We start from the raw sequence: 18,809 nt of genomic DNA, 5'->3' as shown, positions 1-18,809 counted from the left end.
CAGGGGCGCCAAAGAGGTGGAGAACAGATAGGACGATTCTTAAGAGAAAAAAAAATCACAATAAACAGAAAGTTTTTCACTAGAATGCGCTAACTAATACTCGCCGTCTATTTTCCTTTCTTGTTTATGGTAAAGAAAGCGTACATAATATTTGATTGGTCTGTATTGCCAGCTCCCCTCCCTATTTTCATGAAATGGTTCGGTCCTGTCCGTAAACCTGGCGCATGCGGTAATCTAACAGAGCGGAGTCAAGAGTGTCAGTCGAGTTTAGCCTGTCAGTTTCTAAAGAAAAGTCAGTGTACTAAAAACGAAAACAAACAAGAGAGAGAAGAAAGGACAGTATTGTGCAACTCAACTCTTCACAAAGAAAGGTGAGTCACTGTGAAAGGTGGAATTAACCTGTTCAGTCCATGGTGAATAAGCTACGTTTGCTCCCCTGACATTAGCTAATATCTTCAGTGAAAGTTCGGAGTGCTCACATTTTGCCCCTCTTTTAACTGTCATTTTATCAGTGTAGTCAAATATTAAACTAGTTAATCAGTTTTCCCTATCCCATCTTGGTATCAGGCCAACAGATGCAGCTTGAAAGCCCTGCACCCCTGTTACCCCCCACCAATGAACCAGCCCAGCTCTTAACTGAAGGAGGTGAGCAGCTCTCTGTCAGGTATGTCAGCTGATAGAGCTGCTGATGTTATTTCCAGTGGTGGAAGAACTACTTTTTTACTTACGTATAAGTAGAAATACCACCGGCTAAAAAAAAACTCCATTACAAGAAAAAGCCCTGGATTTAAAATGTTATTTAAATATAAGTGAAAAGTACTTATTTTAAAGAATGGCACATTTCAAAATACCATAACTTAACACAAGCTCTTTATGTTATAATAGAATATCCTATGATGTTTACATGTTAATGTTGTAATTTATCAATGTGGAGCCATTTTTAGATACTATTAGACTATTAGTATAATATTGCATAGCATCATAGATAGATAGATATGTTTCATTAGAAAAATCACAAGTGTCAAATAAATGAAGTGAAAATTACAATATTGCAAAGGTAGAACCATTTAAAGCTTTGAATGGGTCAATTTGTTTCTGGAGATGTGGTTACAGGATTTGCGCAGCATTTGTTTGGCATGTGGCCGTGGGGCCCGGGGTAATATCTTTTAATGGGGCCCAAAATCCATGGTGGTGCCCCTGCTCTGACATACTGTGGATTCGGTTAATGCTGTATGTGCGTCCAGTGGCCACCAGATGGTGTCATTTAGTTACCATTTAACCAGCTTGAGCAGTGGTTAAACACAGGAAGCCTCCTGTGCGCTGCGCACACACCAACACCTGCCACAGCTGGTGGTAGACTGCCAGAGCATCTCGCTTTCTCTCCGCCTCTACAGGTTGGTGTCTGACTGGCGATGACTCAATGAAATATAGCAACAAGCTGAGACTGCAAGACCCTCCCTGTAGTTTTCCTCTTGCTGTTTCCCAGCAGCTGCAACTGGAAGCGTATAGAGAGAAAAGAGGAGAGGAGCAGCTGCTGGATCAATGGAGAAGAAACAGGGATCTTCTCTTCAGTACGGTTCACTGGAGCGCACTGAATGGAGCAGAGGCACCAACAAACCAGGTTACCTAACGAACAAACAATGCATTATTATTACATGTTTATCTCTTGACTGTGTTTAAAGTGATATTGCTGTATATATGTTGAATCACCTACAATTTCTCTCTTAATTGTGTCACTGTACCTAATGTTCTTATGGCCATAACGTTGCTACAAGGAGTTACAGTCTTTGTGGATAATGAATTTATAGTAATCGCAGTCTGTTTATTTTATAAAATAATCTGTGGTATCACTTATTATAAAGCGTCATTGGATTGTGTTCTATCTTGTCCCACTAAATACACAACAGGATTACTTTAGTTTGGTTTTCAGTCTTTTACTTTAATATTTGGGTTGTTTTATAGTTGACAGAACCAATCAATGCATTTCTCTAATTACAATACAGACAGCAGCTCTGCAAATGTCAGGAATCCACAGGTGTTTGCTCTTCTAGTGTGTGTGTGTGTGTATGTATGTGTATTACTCATGTTGTGGGGACATGAATCTCTTTACACACTCAGATTGTGTGGACTCGCCTTCCTTTTGTGGACAAAATGCAAGTTCCCTATATGTAAATCATTACATTTTAGAGTGAAAATGTGGGTTAAGGTTAGAATTAGTGTTAGGCAAGTAGTGGTTAGGGTTAAAGTAAGTCTCCGGTAAATTAATGTAAGTCAGTGTGCTGTCCCCAAAAAAAAAGAAGAAAAAAAAGCGAGGGCCCATTACTCAGGGACCTGCATCCTCAAATGATGAGTAATGACCCACATGGGGGGCTTGGCAGGACAGTGGCGGCATCTAAGTGTTAGACAGACAATCAGGTCAGAATTCAATGGCACTCTTTATCACATGGTACTCCTCACTGTGGTAATGTTCCTCAAAAGCCTGCAGCAAACCTACAGTTTTGTTGTCGATGAGGCATAATTTTCTCAAAGAATCATTTCAAAAATAGACTTTTAAAACATGTTCACCGCAATTTCTGAAAGCCCATGGTGATATCCTCAGATGTCCTTTTTTTTTGTCCAACCAGTCGTCAAAACCCAAAGAAATTCAGATTAATATTTCAACTAGAGAAACACAGCAAATCTAAACATTAGAGACACTGAAAACAAAGAAAGTTTAAAATTTGTTTCTTTCAATTGCATTCCTCTGCATTGATTTCCTGCATTATGATTCGGTGAACTGATCAAGTAGTTCAGTTGGAAACTTTGCAAAGCTGCACAGAATCTCTTAAGATCTCTGTTTTTCATCAACATACTTTCATTTTTATCACATTCCTCATTCCCGTTATCCCCACCCTCATGGGCTACCTTGTCCTCTTCCCTCCACCTCTGCCTTTTGGTCTTGGCCGATCTGTCTGTCAGTATAGCGTTCTACCTCATTAGGTGTAAAGCACATAGTGTGAAAGAGAAAGTTGGAGTCGGGGTAGAGACTGTAAACTGAGCTCATGATTGTGAATCACATCGTCAGGGGTGTTGATTAAGAGAGGGGTGAAATGAGGAGAAGCAAATGAGGATGACAACTGTGTGAGAGATAGTGAGAATGGGGAGAAAGTGTATAGAGGGAACATTTCAGAGAGGTGTAGTGATGAGTCATAACTGCTCAGTGGCAGAATAACCTGTCCTAGAGAGCCTCTGCAGCAGAACATGTTGTCTCTAACGATGTAAGAATATACTAAAAGATGCTAAGGACATCATGTTGAACACTTTTGGCTCATAGTCCAGTGTCTCAGTCAGCTGCATGGGAATCATAAACACTGAAGCTTGTCTGTCTTTTTGGCAGAAAAACTGGTGGCGAATTAACAATAATGCTTGCATGTTGTGGATGAGAGGTGATGTTGTGTCAGCAGATCCTGTTTGTGTTCTTAAGCACCGCATTTCATCATTCAGCATCTATAATGAGTATGTCGTGTGAATACAGTGATAAGAATACAAAGGTTGAATGACTAGCTCTTTCTGTTGTCTGCGTAGGTTCTCAGTCACCTAGGTCATGGTAATATGAGGTTTTTTTTAAAGTGGCAACTGGATTTGTTGAGGTTTCTTGAAGACGTTTTGCCTCTTCTCCAAAACTTTTTCTCTTAGAACTGAAAAAAACTTTTGGAGAAGAGCTGAAACGTCGTCAAGAAACCTCAACAAATCCAGTTGCCACTTTAAAGAAACCTCAGAGCTCTTTCTGTTGTTTTTTTTCATGCTTACTTTCTCACTCTCAGGTACACACATATACACAATGTTAATCAAAACCAAAAGGAAAACTTCCTGTGAATATGCTTGTGAAATGTGCAAACTCTTCTGCATAAGTCTACCGCTGTCTCATAGAAGATTTCCTTAAAGTCTGCATGATTTCTTAAGCGCTTATTTGATTCTTCACATGTATGCTATCACGTATCAAGTATGTGTTCTTATGCCATGACAGTGAAAGCCTCTGTCACATTGCCATGCGTCGGATGCTTCATACTATATTTGTTCTAACCCACAAGGGACCTTTTAAACAGCAGAAAAGCACAGGTGGAACTAATAGCTCTAACAACCAACAATAATTGCAACTCAATGCAGGAATTAACAATTATGTGTAACACCTGTACTTCACAAGTAAGACTGAATGCTTTAAAAAAAAATCTATTAAATATAGCTGTTTGTCAAGTTCATTCATGCCACAAAGTAACTCAGTGTGTTAAGGTTCAGGATTTTGTAACGGCTGGTAGAACTTAAAAGTGAAAAACAAAAATAGAATTGAAACTTCGTGACTGCTATGTCATGAACAAAATTGTTTTATCTGCAAATTCTTGTTAGAGTGGAAACAGAGCTTTTCCAGGGTTTTCAGGTGGTATAATTGTTGGCGTCACCGTCTCAACAACAATGGGATTGCTTTTCATTTTCCTTGATTTCCAGAAAAGATTGGTATATCATGTGGTTTCCTTATCTGAGCTGGAGTTATTAATTTTGCAAGTTGTAGGTGTAAATAGTTTTGCTATGGGAAAAAAGCAACAATAAAACCAACAATAACAGCATTTGGATTAAATGATTAGTTTGACATTTTAGGATATATCCTCATTGCTTTATTGCTTAGTGGTAAATGAGAACTTTGATACATCTTTTATTTCTGTACAATAAGTTCAGCACACAGAGGCAGTTGGCCTAGTTTAGCATGAAGAAGATTTTTTTATTAGCACAAATGTGAGCTGTAGAGGTTCTGGTCAGCATATTTCTGAATTTTGGACAGAGCTAGGCTAGAACTGCCCCACTACTTGTCTTTATGCTAAGCCAAGGCTAATTGCCTTTTGTCTCTAGGTCCATAATTAGTGTACAGGCATGGGAGTGGTGCTGATCATCTAATCTAACATTAACTCTCTGCGATGAAGCAAATTTCACTAAATCTCAAACCGTTCCTTTAAAATTAAAAATAGGCATCAAAATGCTTATTTATGATTCAAAAGAGCAACTGTAAACAAAGAGTGTATAGAAATAGTGATTGCAGACAGCATGATGTCATCTATTGGTTTGTGGACTTCAGTTTTAAAGCCTCAAGTTTTGTAACTCCACATTTCGGTGGAGTTACAAAAAGTAAGGGGAGAATTAGCTGTTGAAACCAAAATCATTTTTTTGTGCCAGGCTGTAAACATGTTTATTTCTTCTGTAAAGTTGGGCATTTTTAACATGGAGGTTTTGGAGTCAGCATCCAGTGGCCATTAGAGGAATTGCAGCTTTTGGCCCTTCCTTGCTGGCTTCATTAGCCAATAAGGCCCTGGAAGGTACCGCTCATTTAGAAACTGTGAATAATTGTTTTCCTTTAGAAAGTGGATAAAAGTTCAGTTGCCTTGTGTCTTAGCAAGAAATAACACTTCAACTTAGAATCCTTAGAAATTAGGCAGGTTTGCCACTTCATAATGCAGTGCATTACTTCTGAAAGGTAGTGGAAGGTGTATATAGTTCCATGTATGTCTTTTTTGGGTTTCCTCCCATTAACAGTTTGATAGACTCCCTGCACACTTCACTCTGTGCTTTCTCCTCTGAGATGTCAAGGTTGTGTTGACGCTACATTGACGTCAGCCAGATTTGTCATAGAAACAGAGTACAGAGTGTCAGCCTGTGTGTCTGTACTTCAGGCAACGTTTTTTGTCTGTCGCACAAAGCAGACTGCAGTTGCTCGCTCGCATACAAAGCTTTAATGCCAGCAGGGATACGTATGAGTCCATGTAAACCGTCAATTATCAGTAAGCATGGTTGATGCTTCCCATAGTGCTACTACTTCTACCCTGGAGTCAAACAATCCCAGTTTGAATTGTTATGATCCACTTCTATTCTGCCTAATTTTATGTTGGTGCAGGGGACGTGTCATCACAGCACTTTGAACCCAGTCAGCGCTACCTTGCCCAAGGCTAAATGTGACTACAATAGAGATATTACATAGTAGAGCTCTTATAAGTAATGGTGTGTGTATATAAAGAGGATTTAAGGGCCCTAGGAAGAGCAGGAAAGTATTAGTATCTCCCTTGTTACGTTTGTCTCGGCCCCCATGTTGTGCAGCTCTCTGCAGGGAATCGACAGTTATCCAGGACTGGTAGTGCTAAATGGAACAATTCGAAAGCAAGTGGTGGTGATTTTTTTCCATTAAATATTTGCAACTGTCCCTATTCCTACCATAAGAAGTTCAACACTGCTTGGATCTCCAGGGAATAAAACAAATCTAGCGTATGTATTTTGATTTGCATGGCTATAACTAATGTGTTTTGGGATGGTTGGCTGGTTGCAGTTAAATGTTTGATATGCTTGTGGATGTGATTCTGTACCAACTGCTCACAGCCTGTAGTATCCACTCTGCTTTGTTTTACTTTCATTCTGCAATTTTTTCCAGAGACCTTAGGTAAAGTTCATTCTAAAGTATTTCAGAGCAGTTTTGACAAAACCCACAACATTCTTGACTTGGTTATGTTTGGCAAACACTGCACGGGTTTATGTTATTTGCTATATTTTAGAACGAGGATAGAATTTTCATCATGAAACATTGTTTTATTTGAAAGGATACAGTTAAAAGGAGAAATGCAGGTGGAATGGCATGCATAATAAGTCAGCTTTACACACAGGGTTTCATAATACTTTTCACTGAGCCATCAAGGCATCCTCTGTGCAGTATATGATTATTTAATTGCCTGAAAGCAGAGCTGCTGTGTGCGAGAGAGAATATTTCTACAGGGGTTACTCATTACCACCTCATTGTTCTTTGGAGATAATCATGAGCCAATCTGTTGTTCCTATGAATACACTGAAATTGAAAATACTTTAAATTGTTTAATGACTTTTGATTACTCTGGGGACAACTAGTTTATAACTATAAGCTAATTCTAATGATGTCTAATGCACAGGCAAAGCTCTGTTTATATTATTAAGATGCCAAGTCAGAGAAAAAAAAGTCTTAAACTGTCACATGGTTCCCCAGTGTGATATTTTTCCACATTAATACCATTGTGCTTTGGATTCACATATGTCTCTTCTCTTTAGGAAAAATAACAGCAATTTTAAGTTTTCTTAATTTTGAACCTAAAAAACGCATTTTATGCTTTACAATGTCAGATCTTCATATTAAACATGACCAAAGTTTCACATAATGAGGTAAACATATGTAAAAGTGAACCTTGTGTGCAAAACCTAAACCTTCAGACCCTTCTTAATACTCTGATGTCAGCTGATGTCAGCTTGCGACAGATTTCTTTATGTGGTCATTTGCACCCTGCACGCTACTGCAAATTTGTACATTACATAACCTACACTGCTACATGTAGCTACATGCTAACACCAGGAAAACATGTAAACTTGTTTCAGATGTTATAATTTCTCTTCATTTTCTGATCATATTCCTGCTGGAACATAACATGTCCAGATGTGTTTGGAAGTTGTTATTGGTGAAAGTGCCACCATTCTTTTCAAAGATACCAAAGATGTGGAAACGCTAATGAATTAGAGCAGACTGGGCTTTTTCTGGAGTTGGTCAGGTGCGAAAACAGAATGTATCACACAGAAATTGAATAAAGATGTTAAAGTGTTTTTTGACCATTAAAGTATCTAAACATGTTCCAGTAGAGACCCAAAATACAAGCATGACCTAAAAAATGAGCATATCATGTCCCCTTTAATCTTGTACCGTGGTCAGACTTGTAACTGTCATGATAAGTATATAACAAAAGTAATTGCAATGGCATGCTTTCTATAATGTTACAAGCAAGGTGAAATGTGACATCACTTTAAATAACCTCGGTGTCTAAGTGTGCCACTGATTGCGTTGATTACTTCAAACTTTGACAACTGTGTCTTGAATGTAGGGCAACTACTGACTTACTTTTGTTAGCGAATACTGTATGATTGTTTTTTCAATGAACTGATTAATTGGTCAGTCTGTATCTGGTGAAAAATGGCCTTCAGTTTCCAAGAATTCAAGGTAATGTCTTCAAACTCTTCAAATATGTTGTTTTAACCAACCAACAAACCAAAACTGTGACACCAAGAAGGCATGATATTGAGTGAATTAGATGTGGAAAAATCACGGCCACACAATGACACTCAGTATAGTTGAAAAGATTTTAAGCAACCATGTGCTAAAATATGAGTTGGCATAATTACTTTTATTCATTGGATCCAACCTGTATTTATCCAGATATTTAGTAATATAATATCACCCACATAATTAGTCAATATATATTAAGTTAACCCATATATTCAACAAGTAAAACTCAATTTCCACCATATATTTAGTAATTCTATGTATTAGTGTTCTATGATCAGCCATGTACTAAATATAAATTAATTTTACTCAGATATTTAATAAATCTAAATTAATTTGCTCAGATATTTAATGAATCTACATTAGTTTTGCGAAAAGACTTTGTATAAGACCTTTTATTGAATTTATTTAATACTTTTTTATCAAAGTTGTAGAAAGAACTTAAAGTCTTTTCAGTTATATTGCGTGTCAGTTTGTTGCCATAATTTTTAACCATTGGTCACTTTTTTTTTTTTTGTTAACGGTGAAAAGAGGTTCAATGATTTAAACCAGAGAAAATGAGCAACTGGAGAAGATGGAACCTAAGACATTTGGAGTTTTTGGTTGATAAATTAACAAAAGGGTTTTATCATTTATCAAAATTGTGGCCACTTCATTTTCTGTCAGTTGTCTAAATGATTATCTGATCGATCATATCTAAGGATTCTGTGCATACTGTGTGTGGCTAATTACAGCAGGGGATTATGTTTTTTTCAGAAATATGGACACTGTATGACTGAGCAGTAAACTATCTCTCTACAGCATACAAAGGCGGAGACAGGAGTGCAGTGTGTGTCTGACAGCCATACTGGGGGGGAAGCTTATTTCCTGGGCTGACCCACCACCCTGGGTTTACGCAGTTAATCAGTTTGTGTGTGTATGTCTGTGTGTGTGTGAGAGAGGGAAAGAAAGAGGCGTGTGAGTCGTGCCAACCACTGACACATGGTAATTTGGCTGTGATGCTCTGCTCCTCATCAAGCAGCGATTTCAAAGTAAATCTGCTGCAGCTCTTTATACTGTTTAAAACGCATATGCATATGCAGTTATTGTTCTGTAGTGCCAAATTGGACACTGGAAATAAAAAAAAAAACTTTAATGTGTATGTATCTGCCTGTCTCTGTATAGCATTCCTCCAAAAAAGTGCAATGTAAACTCCTAGTAATCTAAATGATTGTTGTTTTTGAGTCAGACATGTAGCACGTTTGTCGAATACATAGTTTATTCAGCAAGACTGAAAACTATCCCACTCTTTGTTTTTCTCTTTTTCTCTCTCTCTCTCCCTCAGAGGACGACGTGGTGTCTATGGCTGACTCCACCATCACCGTGGATGACATCGAGGGCGAGCTTTTTAAGATTGAGAGGATCAGGGATGTCCTGGTCAGGAGGGAGTCAGAGCTCAGATACATGTGAGTGGCTTAACAAACACCAACACCTTGCTTTTATTTGGTGTCACAGCTGCAGTCTGCAGGCAGTGTGATTACAGGAGACAAAAGGGGTTCAGAAAGAGCCGCCTAGATTCCTTATTTATAGTAAAATGGTGAAAGCATTATTATGTTTAATGCTGGTCTGAGTATAGTGCCAGTGCAAAGCGTACTATGCGTGTCCTTGAGCGTGTACGTGTCTGTCATGTGTGAGACTGAGTTTGCACCCCTTCACAGAACTAGTTTATTGTTATACATTAGCTACAATATTTCCACTTTAAAACTAAGCAAACAATACCATACACCATTATTTATTTGCCAAAAAGCTTTCCCTAGTATGTAGAGAAAGAGAGAATTATACAAAATGTTGGCACTTGTTATTTAACATAATCTGTGGCTTTGTAGAATGGTTCAGTATCAATCTTCCTACCTGGTGATTGGTCAGGCTTAGTTCTACATTATCAGATCTGACTCATCTCGTGGATAATTAAAGATTCAGTTAATTAATCAGTCCAAAAAAAGTTCCCTGATACCTTGTCAAGCCAAACAACCTCGAGAACAGAAGCTATCAGCTATCAGAATTACATGCATCTTCGGGCCTTTGCCACCAAAAGCAGTTAGAATAGTTTAAGCTGTTTTTCCATTCTGGAGCACACCTTGATATCAGAAGCACATCTCCCAGCAGCATAGCCTGCTATCCTCCCTTCTCATTTCTTTCCATCACACCCGAGCTGGCCTCCATTATAATTTCAATAGCTTTACCTTTGTTTCCAAGAAGCAGGCTAATGCATGGATATTTATTCATCTACTCCTCTGAAAGACAGGCAGTAAGGCTGCTCAGATAGCGGGGAGAAAGTGAGGAGTGGCTTGTGTGGGGTAGTAAGCAAGAGTCAAATGGATACAGTGGGAGGAGGAGGTGGAGGGGAAGAGGAAGTCACGATCTGAAGCACCTTTTTTTTTGTTCCCTCTCAGCAGTCCAAACACAAAGAAACTACAAGGTGCATTTTCTTATGATGTGTTAAGTAAAGTGTATTTGTATTCCAGACCTCATGGCCATTCCTCCACCTACACGTCTGTGGAGAGCGTCTTACATGACAGGTAGATGAGGCACGGTGGCAAGGCTCTCTCCCTCTGCTGACGTTGATGAATGTGTGTAACGTGTGTGCCTGTATGTGTGTGCTTCTCCATACTCAGTTGCTGTGATGGCGGGTCACATGAGGGCCTCTCACTCCCGTCTGAAGAGGAGAGGTGGCACAGAGGGTCTTGCACCTCACCTCAGTGTCAGTAATGATCCTCCCAGTTGGAGGGCCATCGAAAGAGACGGAGCGTGATACGGTCTAAAGAGTGAAAGCTATCTGGCTCAGGGAGGCCACAGGCATGTCTTCTCAGAAAAGATTGTGTCATCTCCTGTGTGAAATAGGAGATCGATATGAAGCTCTCTCTGTTAGAATATAATTTTCCCACACAGCAGAGTCAAGGTTTCTCTCCTCTCTCCTTTCAAAATAGAAAATGAGCTGATCAGCAGTACAAAGTGCAGTACTTACAAAAGTGTTTGTGTTTCTTTTGTCCCATCATGCCTGTCCAGGATGGATGACATTCAGCTGTGCAAGGAGATCACTCGTCTGAAGAAGGAGCTGCAGAAATTAGTGTCTATACCAGGTAAGAGTCTTCTGTATATTTGTTGATTGAGGATTAAAATTGGTAAATAAATTAAATGGGAAAAGAAAGACATTTTTGGAAATAAGCTTAATTGCTCTCTTGCCCAGAATAAGTTATAAGATCGACGCACTCTCATGACTGTATGCTAAATATGCAGGCAGTTACACTTTGCTTTATGCTAGCTTAGTTTGGTGTAAAGATTATGACATCTATTGTATACACACATTTGTCTGTCTAGGGCATGGCTGTATAAAACAGTGTTGGTGGCGGGTCCTCATTCATTCCTAAGGAAATTACTCAGTGGCGCATAAAAAGATCAACTTACGACTATAAAATGACTCCGATCTTCCACATCCATTGGCCCATAAAGCATGCGCACCAGAGTTTCCTTTAAACCCCCTCCAAACCGCTCAGTCATTAGACTATTAGTGTATTTTACAACTTTAATGACATAATTATTCAAATAAGGGCTATTAAAGTATTCATACAACAGGGTTGCTGCAAATCCTTAACAAGTCTTAAAAGGCAATGAATTCATTAATCTAAAAATAAGGCCTTAATGGGTATTAAAATGTCTTAAACCTTTCAAATGTCTTAAAAATGCCCAGACATGGGAAGAAAGATTTTATCCTTTTTTTCCCCACTTTGCATTGTAAAATCCCCAAATAATTAGTAACACCCTATTTTTAAAAAATATGGCATGGCTAAAACTGGTATAAGGCAATGCCTACAAGTGTATTTTTGGCAAAAGTTTGTTTCCAAACACGATGGGAAAAAAGGGAGTGGAATTCCACATGCAGATTGAAAAACAATAATCTCCCAAAAAACTAACATCAAATGCATACAATAAACATTTGGGCAAAACTGTGTCTAACCCAAAGTGGTATATTTCAGTTCATGTTTATTTTTCTCTTCAGTTTCAGTTATTGTTAAATTAGTCTTAAATTTCATTCTGATTGGCATTAAAGAAAAAGTCTTACATCTAACTTTCCTTAAACTGATACAAGGAAGTTTATGTACGTAAAAAAAAAAAAGATTTACAGAATTAACAGTCTTTCACAATGTACATCTATAGGGGAGTGTTTTTGGGTCCAGTGGCATCACAGAATGGACCTGGAAGTTGTATTTTCATGGCCACTATATCAAGTTAGCTTCAAAGCCCAACTCCGTTTCTGTCATCACAGCAGCTCCAAGAAAGTAGTAGTAGTAGTAGCCCAAGAAAATTAATAATCATATTTCCCAAAATGTACAACTATTTCTTTAAATAAACTGATTCTTATAAATTATAAGTTAGTAATCTGGGGCAAACACTACTCAGATTTCTTGTGTTGCAGATAATGACAAGTCCAGTGAGGACCGGCAGAGGGAGGAAGAACTACTGCAGCAAATCCACAAGCTGGTAGAGACCAGAGATTTCCTGGTGGACGATGTGGAGTTTGAACGACTCAGGTGTGTGCTTCTGTCTCTATGGTTTCATTATAGCTCAGTAGGGGTCCTTTGGTCGACCGTCACCATAGGCTGTGAATGAATAATTAAAAATGAAAAAAAAAATCTAACTACACATACAGCAGATAGAGAAGCAGTTCACTTATAGTCACCATGCAGTCTGTCAGAAAAGGCTTTAGGGAGTCCTTTGCCCACGCGGAAAAACTTGATAGTTTGACATGTATTTTTCATGCATAGAAGAACAGATCTTTGATACTGACATGAGCTCATTATCAGTCTTATAATGACTGATAAGCATTATATTGGAACATCGCTCATAGTCACTCATGGTGATGGTGATGGTGAAGTTGTATCTTAGTTCAGTATCATCCGTATGCATGCTTCTTCCACAAAGCCACCCTGCTGTGCTCCATTAAAACGCTGATACACTTCCTCTGTGAGAGACTGCACTGCAGAGCGCACAGCAGAGTGCCATTTCAATTAAAGATGTGTCAGCGTGGACTGCAAGAGGAGCTGCAACTGGTTAAAAAACAAAACAGTTTGCATTTATGTCATCATTTTTCAGGTGCAGCAGGTCTCTTAAGTACATCTGCTGCTGGATGTTGAGCTTTTGTTCATGCAGGAGATGAAGATAAGCTCTTTTCATCCTGTCCAAACCTTTTGAATCCATTCTGGCACTCATTCACAGCGCATATTACATAAAACTCTACAGGGCTCTTCACAAAATATTAAAGGAAAGCATCATAAGGAGCCAGGTTGTCTTGAAGATTCGATTTTCTTATTACATTTTTACACATCAAGCATGTAAAAATGTTAAGTTATTTATGAGTTAATGCGAGCTTATTGTAGGTTAAATCTGTATTTCTGTCACAGTTCTGCATTAATGGTCATCTGCTTACTTATGCCTGCACAGTCGCACAACTCCCATTCAATAGTTTCCCTTTCACCCTGGTTTCCTGCACCTCATCTTAGTCATGCCCATCTCAGTAAGGCAACTCCATTCACCTGTTTCTGATTACAAACAGCCAGTATATATACAGTACCTCAGCCTCACAGTCACTCTTTGCCAGATTGCTCTTCGCCACTCATGCAAGACAGCACTTTTTTCTGGGCTGATTTTCTGTTGCCAAGCCTGCCTGCCTCTGACCTTCCTGGCTCTAACGACTCCTAATAAACACACCAGTATTCTTTCTCCGATCTTGATATCTGTGCCTCCATCCTTGGTGCTTGCTTAACTGCGGCTGCTTGGCGTTACCATCCAACGACGACACTACGCTGTGAAGGCTCCTATCTGCTTACCTGTGGTTTCCTACAGTCCAGAGACTTTCACCATGTATCCAAACTTGCCATTGTGTGTGCGTCCTGTGAGTATTTATTGCTGGCTTCTCGATCCTCCACCTACTGTTTCCCCACTGGTTTGTCTGCTTGGACTGTGTACTTTCTTGCCTCTGTATCTTCAGTCTACACGACAAGGTCTTCTGCCTGCATCTACTCGATACCTTTGTTGGTTATTGAACCGAACTCTGTGTGCGTCTAAGAAAACGACACGGCACACTTACCTGCTTCTCAGCCTAGGCTTTTTTTCCACTTTGTGGAGAGACATTGCTGGAGTGTTTAACGGTGCTGTGTGCTGTTTACCTGCCTTGCCCTGCACCTGCTGAGTGTTGTCACTAAACATCATTAGCACACTGTCCTGCTTTTAGCTCCAAACACATCCCGTCATAATTTTTCTGCAGGATTTTCTTTTATGTTTTGCCCTGCCCTCGTAAAAAACCTAAACCACTGTATTTAACTTAAAGTGGTTCCATTGTGCAGCAGCCACCTTACACTGCTTTGTAATCTCTACAGGAAATGAATGAACTTCTGTTACATGTTGATCCTGCTGCAGCACATACATCCTCGCACGCTGACACTCAACTTGTGACCTAATGTGACTCACTATTGGACAACCAGTATGTTTTTAGGTATAATCTTCTTTCCAATTCTCAGACAGTATCACACATCATTAGTTTGTGTGAGCAACACTCTGTGTTGGCAGCTGACAGTGTGCTGTGAAAACGCTAAGGGGGCTGCTGGGAAGGTGAGAGGCAGGAAGCTAGAGAACAACAGTGGGGTAATGGATTGCAGAGAGGAGAGGATGTGATGCCGCCCAAGGCCATGTTGTCCATGCTGATAAATATAGAGATCTTTCTATTGTTGCTTCTGTCTTTATTTATCCTGTCTGTCCTTCACAAGAAAATTCTTTCTGCAGTTTTTATGTTGTGGTTTATTATTATTTTCAAAGAAGGACCAACATGGTACAGTGAGAATACTCTGTTTAACAGAACATATCAATTATATACCTGGGGTGTAATCACAATACACATTAGGAGGTCAGGGGTCACTTCCCCAATCTTCAGAAAGTCTCAGAATGCTATTGATTCCAAGTAAATTCATGCTCTTGTAATTTACATAAAATTTGGCATTAATTTATGTTCAAAGGACAGAGATTTGCTGCAGTCGTGGCTAGGCTGAATACTGTTCTGCCAATACTGCAAAATTTTGTAATTTTGTAATATTTGACAGTGAACAATGAGGTGACGCAGAGGTAAGTGGCATCTACACTCTTATACAAGTGACACAAGTGACACAAGCTTCTAGATGTCTCTCAAACTCTTGCTAAACTCTCACCTAACCAGAAAATGGTAGGTCAAACAAATACTGTATCTATGAGAAATTGCATTTTTAAAAAAAAAAAAAAAAAAAAAAGTCATAAAAATGTAAAAGAAATGTTTTACAATAGTCACTTTACAATTTTGTCCTGGGGGCAAAGCACCCCAACAACATTTAACAGGTGATTACAGCCCTGGTATATTCAGTATCTGCTACATACATAAAGTACTATAACTTCACCAGACCCTACAAACATCCAAATATTCAAATATGCAGAGTATGTTTATCCGATTTAAGAAACTCTGGATAGTCTGCCAGACTTATTTAATTTATCAGAACCTCTCAGAGTAAATCTAATTTTTTTCTAACAGCCAGAACTGCATTAGCTCTCTTATCCAGTGCAAAAGGGTTTCGTCTCTCCACTTTAGAAAAATCAAGCCTCTCTGAAATGTTCATTCAGTGCTTATGAAATAGACGGCTATTAAATGTAAAGGAGAGACATATTTGACTTTTAAATCTGTACAGTGTAACAAGAGATTGCTATTTGGATACATTTTGGGACAGACATCAGTGCTTTATGTGTTCATGCATTGTTTGGGTATTTTATACTTATCTCTCTCCATTTCTACAGGGAGAAAGAAGAAGATAAAGAAATGGCAGATTTTCTGAAGTCCAAATTCCCAAGAAATATGAATAAGAAAGGTATTTAAGCATCAAGAGAGCTGCAACCTTGTGCTCCATCAAAGTATAAACACATAATAACAACGTTTTAGGAACTGAGGAGGAAATGAGCAAAAGAACACATTTTTTTTTTTACCAAATGCTTTACTTGTTCAAAGTGTTTTTCTCCCAAGGAGCTTTGAATGATAAAGCTTTACACAATCACCGAATGTTTCACCAAATAGAAATATGCAACCCAGTCACCAGAAAAAAAACGTTGGCACTATACATTTTTGCAAAACATGGGTATGTTAGATCTTCGATACGTTGAAACTTTATATTTCTTTATGTTTCATCAACACTGTAGTCAACGTGTATTAAGTTAGGCAAAAAACTTGGTTATGGTTAGGAAAAGAGTTGGGGGGCACAAACACAGCTGGAGAAACCATCCAAGCTAGGTAAAAAACAGCCACTTTTTGTAGCACAATCGTGGCAGTAAACACAGCAATGCTCCACTAATAACTGCTTTTCGTGGCACTATCCTAGGAGGAATTGCAGCACTGTCTGTAAAAAAAGCACAGATTTTCATGCATGAAACACAGCCATGTCTCTTTAAAAAAAACCAAACGAATAATAGTATTCAGGCAGAAAACACAGAAATGTCTCGGTAAAAAGCATCCTCTTTTCATGGTACTATCCTGACGGTAAAAGCAGTGATGTCTTGATCAAAACAAAACAAAACAAAAAAAAACACATTTTAGAGAAAGGTCACTAAAAAAATACCACGTATGATGGCTAAAAAGCTGCTGGAAATACCAACACATTCTCATTTAAAGTTGTCGGGCTTAAAATACAGCAATGACTTGCTAAATAACAATCAGTTTGTTAATCGTTGGTCTTGAACCATCGTCTGCAGTGGTCAGCAGTTTGGCAGGTGTCTTGCCGCAGGAAACATGCCATCCACCATCCCTTTGACCAGATAACAAAGTCAGCTCATATACTACATCTCTTTAGAAAAGTTCATATGATATGTAAAAAACATAAAAATGTGACATATTAGTTTTTTTGTGCAAATGGACAATGCCAACATTTCCAATGCAATACACCAGACTATTCTTTTGAGAATATTTTTTTCTTTTCCTAACAGTATGATTTTCTCTGGGCTTCAGGTGTCGCAACCAGACGGGTGCCACCCAGGGCTCAACAGACCTCTTCTCCCTTCGCCAAGACAGGCCTCACACTGCTGAAGGAGTGCTGTGGCTTCACATGCTCCATCATGTAGTCTCCAATCAAAAACAAAGGGCCCCACTGCAGGGCTGACACAGGGGGCCACAAACCAAAATTGGCCACTCAATAAGAGTCAATATTTCCAGTTTCAGCTTTTCAGTCCCAGAGAGACTTTGAAGCATGGATGGAGCAGTACAGATGCAAGTAGAGAATTTCCCAGCTGGAGAGCAAAAGGATGTTGCAAAGATCACATGGTGGGGTTTTTCATGCCAAGATCCGAGTTTGTCTTGAAACATGTTTGTGTCCTTAGTTGGAGTTTATATCTGGTTTTCTTTTTGTCTTGTCTCTGCTCTCCACATCTCTCATTCCACTTTTTTAAAAAAATTTTTTTACTCGTTAATCATCACTGCTCAGCCAATTTCTGCCGATTAACAGCTTCCAGAAGGAACAGCCCAACATATGGTATTTATTTCTCTTTTCAGGCCGAGAGGACAGGGTTTGATGAACAGAAACAGCATAGCATGAGTCAGGCATGTATTGTGCAGATACTAATTGGACTCAACTACCATAACACACCTACGAGTTTTATATTTAACAACTTCACTGAGCTATATTAACTGTCATCTCCTCATTAAAAAAGGAAGTGTTTTATATAAGTCAGCAGGTCAGCCTAGACACACTGCTGGCGCTTTATAATCAACATTAAGGAGATAACACTAATGAAACTGACATTAATCAGGAGCTGCTAGGATGAAGTTGCCTGCGATTTAACTCCTGATCCAAATGGGTACAACCTTTTGATAAGCGGAGATTTGTGAAGACAGAATGGATGTGTCATTATTATATTCAGAGTGTAAATGTAGCAGCAAACCAGTGGTGGATAAAGTACCTGAAAGCCATACAAGAGTAAAAGTACAGATTTCTTACCAGAAAATGACTTGGGTAGAAATTCAAGTCATCGATTCGAATATTACTTGAATAAAAGTGTTAAAGTATCTGACATTTATTGTACTTAGGTATCAAAAGTCATTTTATACAATTAAATCCACTTATATCTTTAAAAAAGAGAAAGCAAAGAAATTACCCTACTGTTAGTGACAAGATAGGAGCTGCAATCACTTTTGGGCAGGTTTTTATGTGTTGTTTTGGCACTTCAGAGGTATTTCAACAAGTAAAAGGAGGTAAAAAAGGACTGGTATGGTTATAATGCCGGCTACAGAGCTGGTAATATATTGCAGGCTCATAAGGATAATAGCAGTCAATACATTTATTTTTATATTAAATATTAACAAGATTTTAGACATATTAAACGTATACAAACAAGGGGAACAATTAATATTGTCTCTAACCACTTAAATGGCATGATCAAACTATAATTCGCAAACACGTGAAATTTTGGTTCCAAGGAACATTAAAGTTTTACAAAGACACACCTATGCTCTTACCATGGACATAAAGTTATGTGTATTTCCAGACTATGACTGTTTGATCCATGTAAGAGCAGCTGAAGACATACGGGCTGTGTGCGATCCCGCGGACAGCAATCACTTTTTGGCATTCATGATTCATAGAATCACACTGGGAAATTGGATGAAGACCCAGAGGACCAGTATATGTGA

The 18,809-nt window shown here is 38.7% G+C and overlaps 1 protein-coding gene across 2 annotated transcripts; it reads left to right on the top strand.

Annotated features, from left to right (window-relative positions):
* The first annotated feature begins 237 nt into the window (after nt 1–237).
* Nucleotides 238–18,085, top strand: LOC121942527 (bMERB domain-containing protein 1-like). Of its 2 annotated transcripts, XM_042485754.1 has the most exons (8): nt 238–371; nt 568–645; nt 1,395–1,621; nt 9,411–9,531; nt 11,132–11,205; nt 12,540–12,654; nt 15,935–16,005; nt 17,133–18,085. In XM_042485754.1, exons 3-8 carry the CDS (start codon nt 1,543–1,545, stop codon nt 17,243–17,245), a joined length of 573 nt encoding a protein of 190 aa, XP_042341688.1. In that variant the 5' UTR covers nt 238–371; nt 568–645; nt 1,395–1,542; the 3' UTR covers nt 17,246–18,085. The 2 variants fall into 2 exon arrangements, with proteins under 2 accessions (XP_042341688.1, XP_042341689.1); XM_042485755.1 differs by lacking the exons at nt 238–371; nt 568–645 and having other exon boundaries at nt 1,379–1,621.
* Nucleotides 18,086–18,809: the final 724 nt, after the last annotated feature.

Source organism: Plectropomus leopardus, chromosome 4 (assembly GCF_008729295.1).
Source record: "Plectropomus leopardus isolate mb chromosome 4, YSFRI_Pleo_2.0, whole genome shotgun sequence".
In the NCBI taxonomy this organism is placed as follows: Eukaryota; Metazoa; Chordata; class Actinopteri; order Perciformes; family Serranidae; genus Plectropomus; species Plectropomus leopardus.
This window is presented reverse-complemented; position numbering and strand designations above follow the sequence as displayed.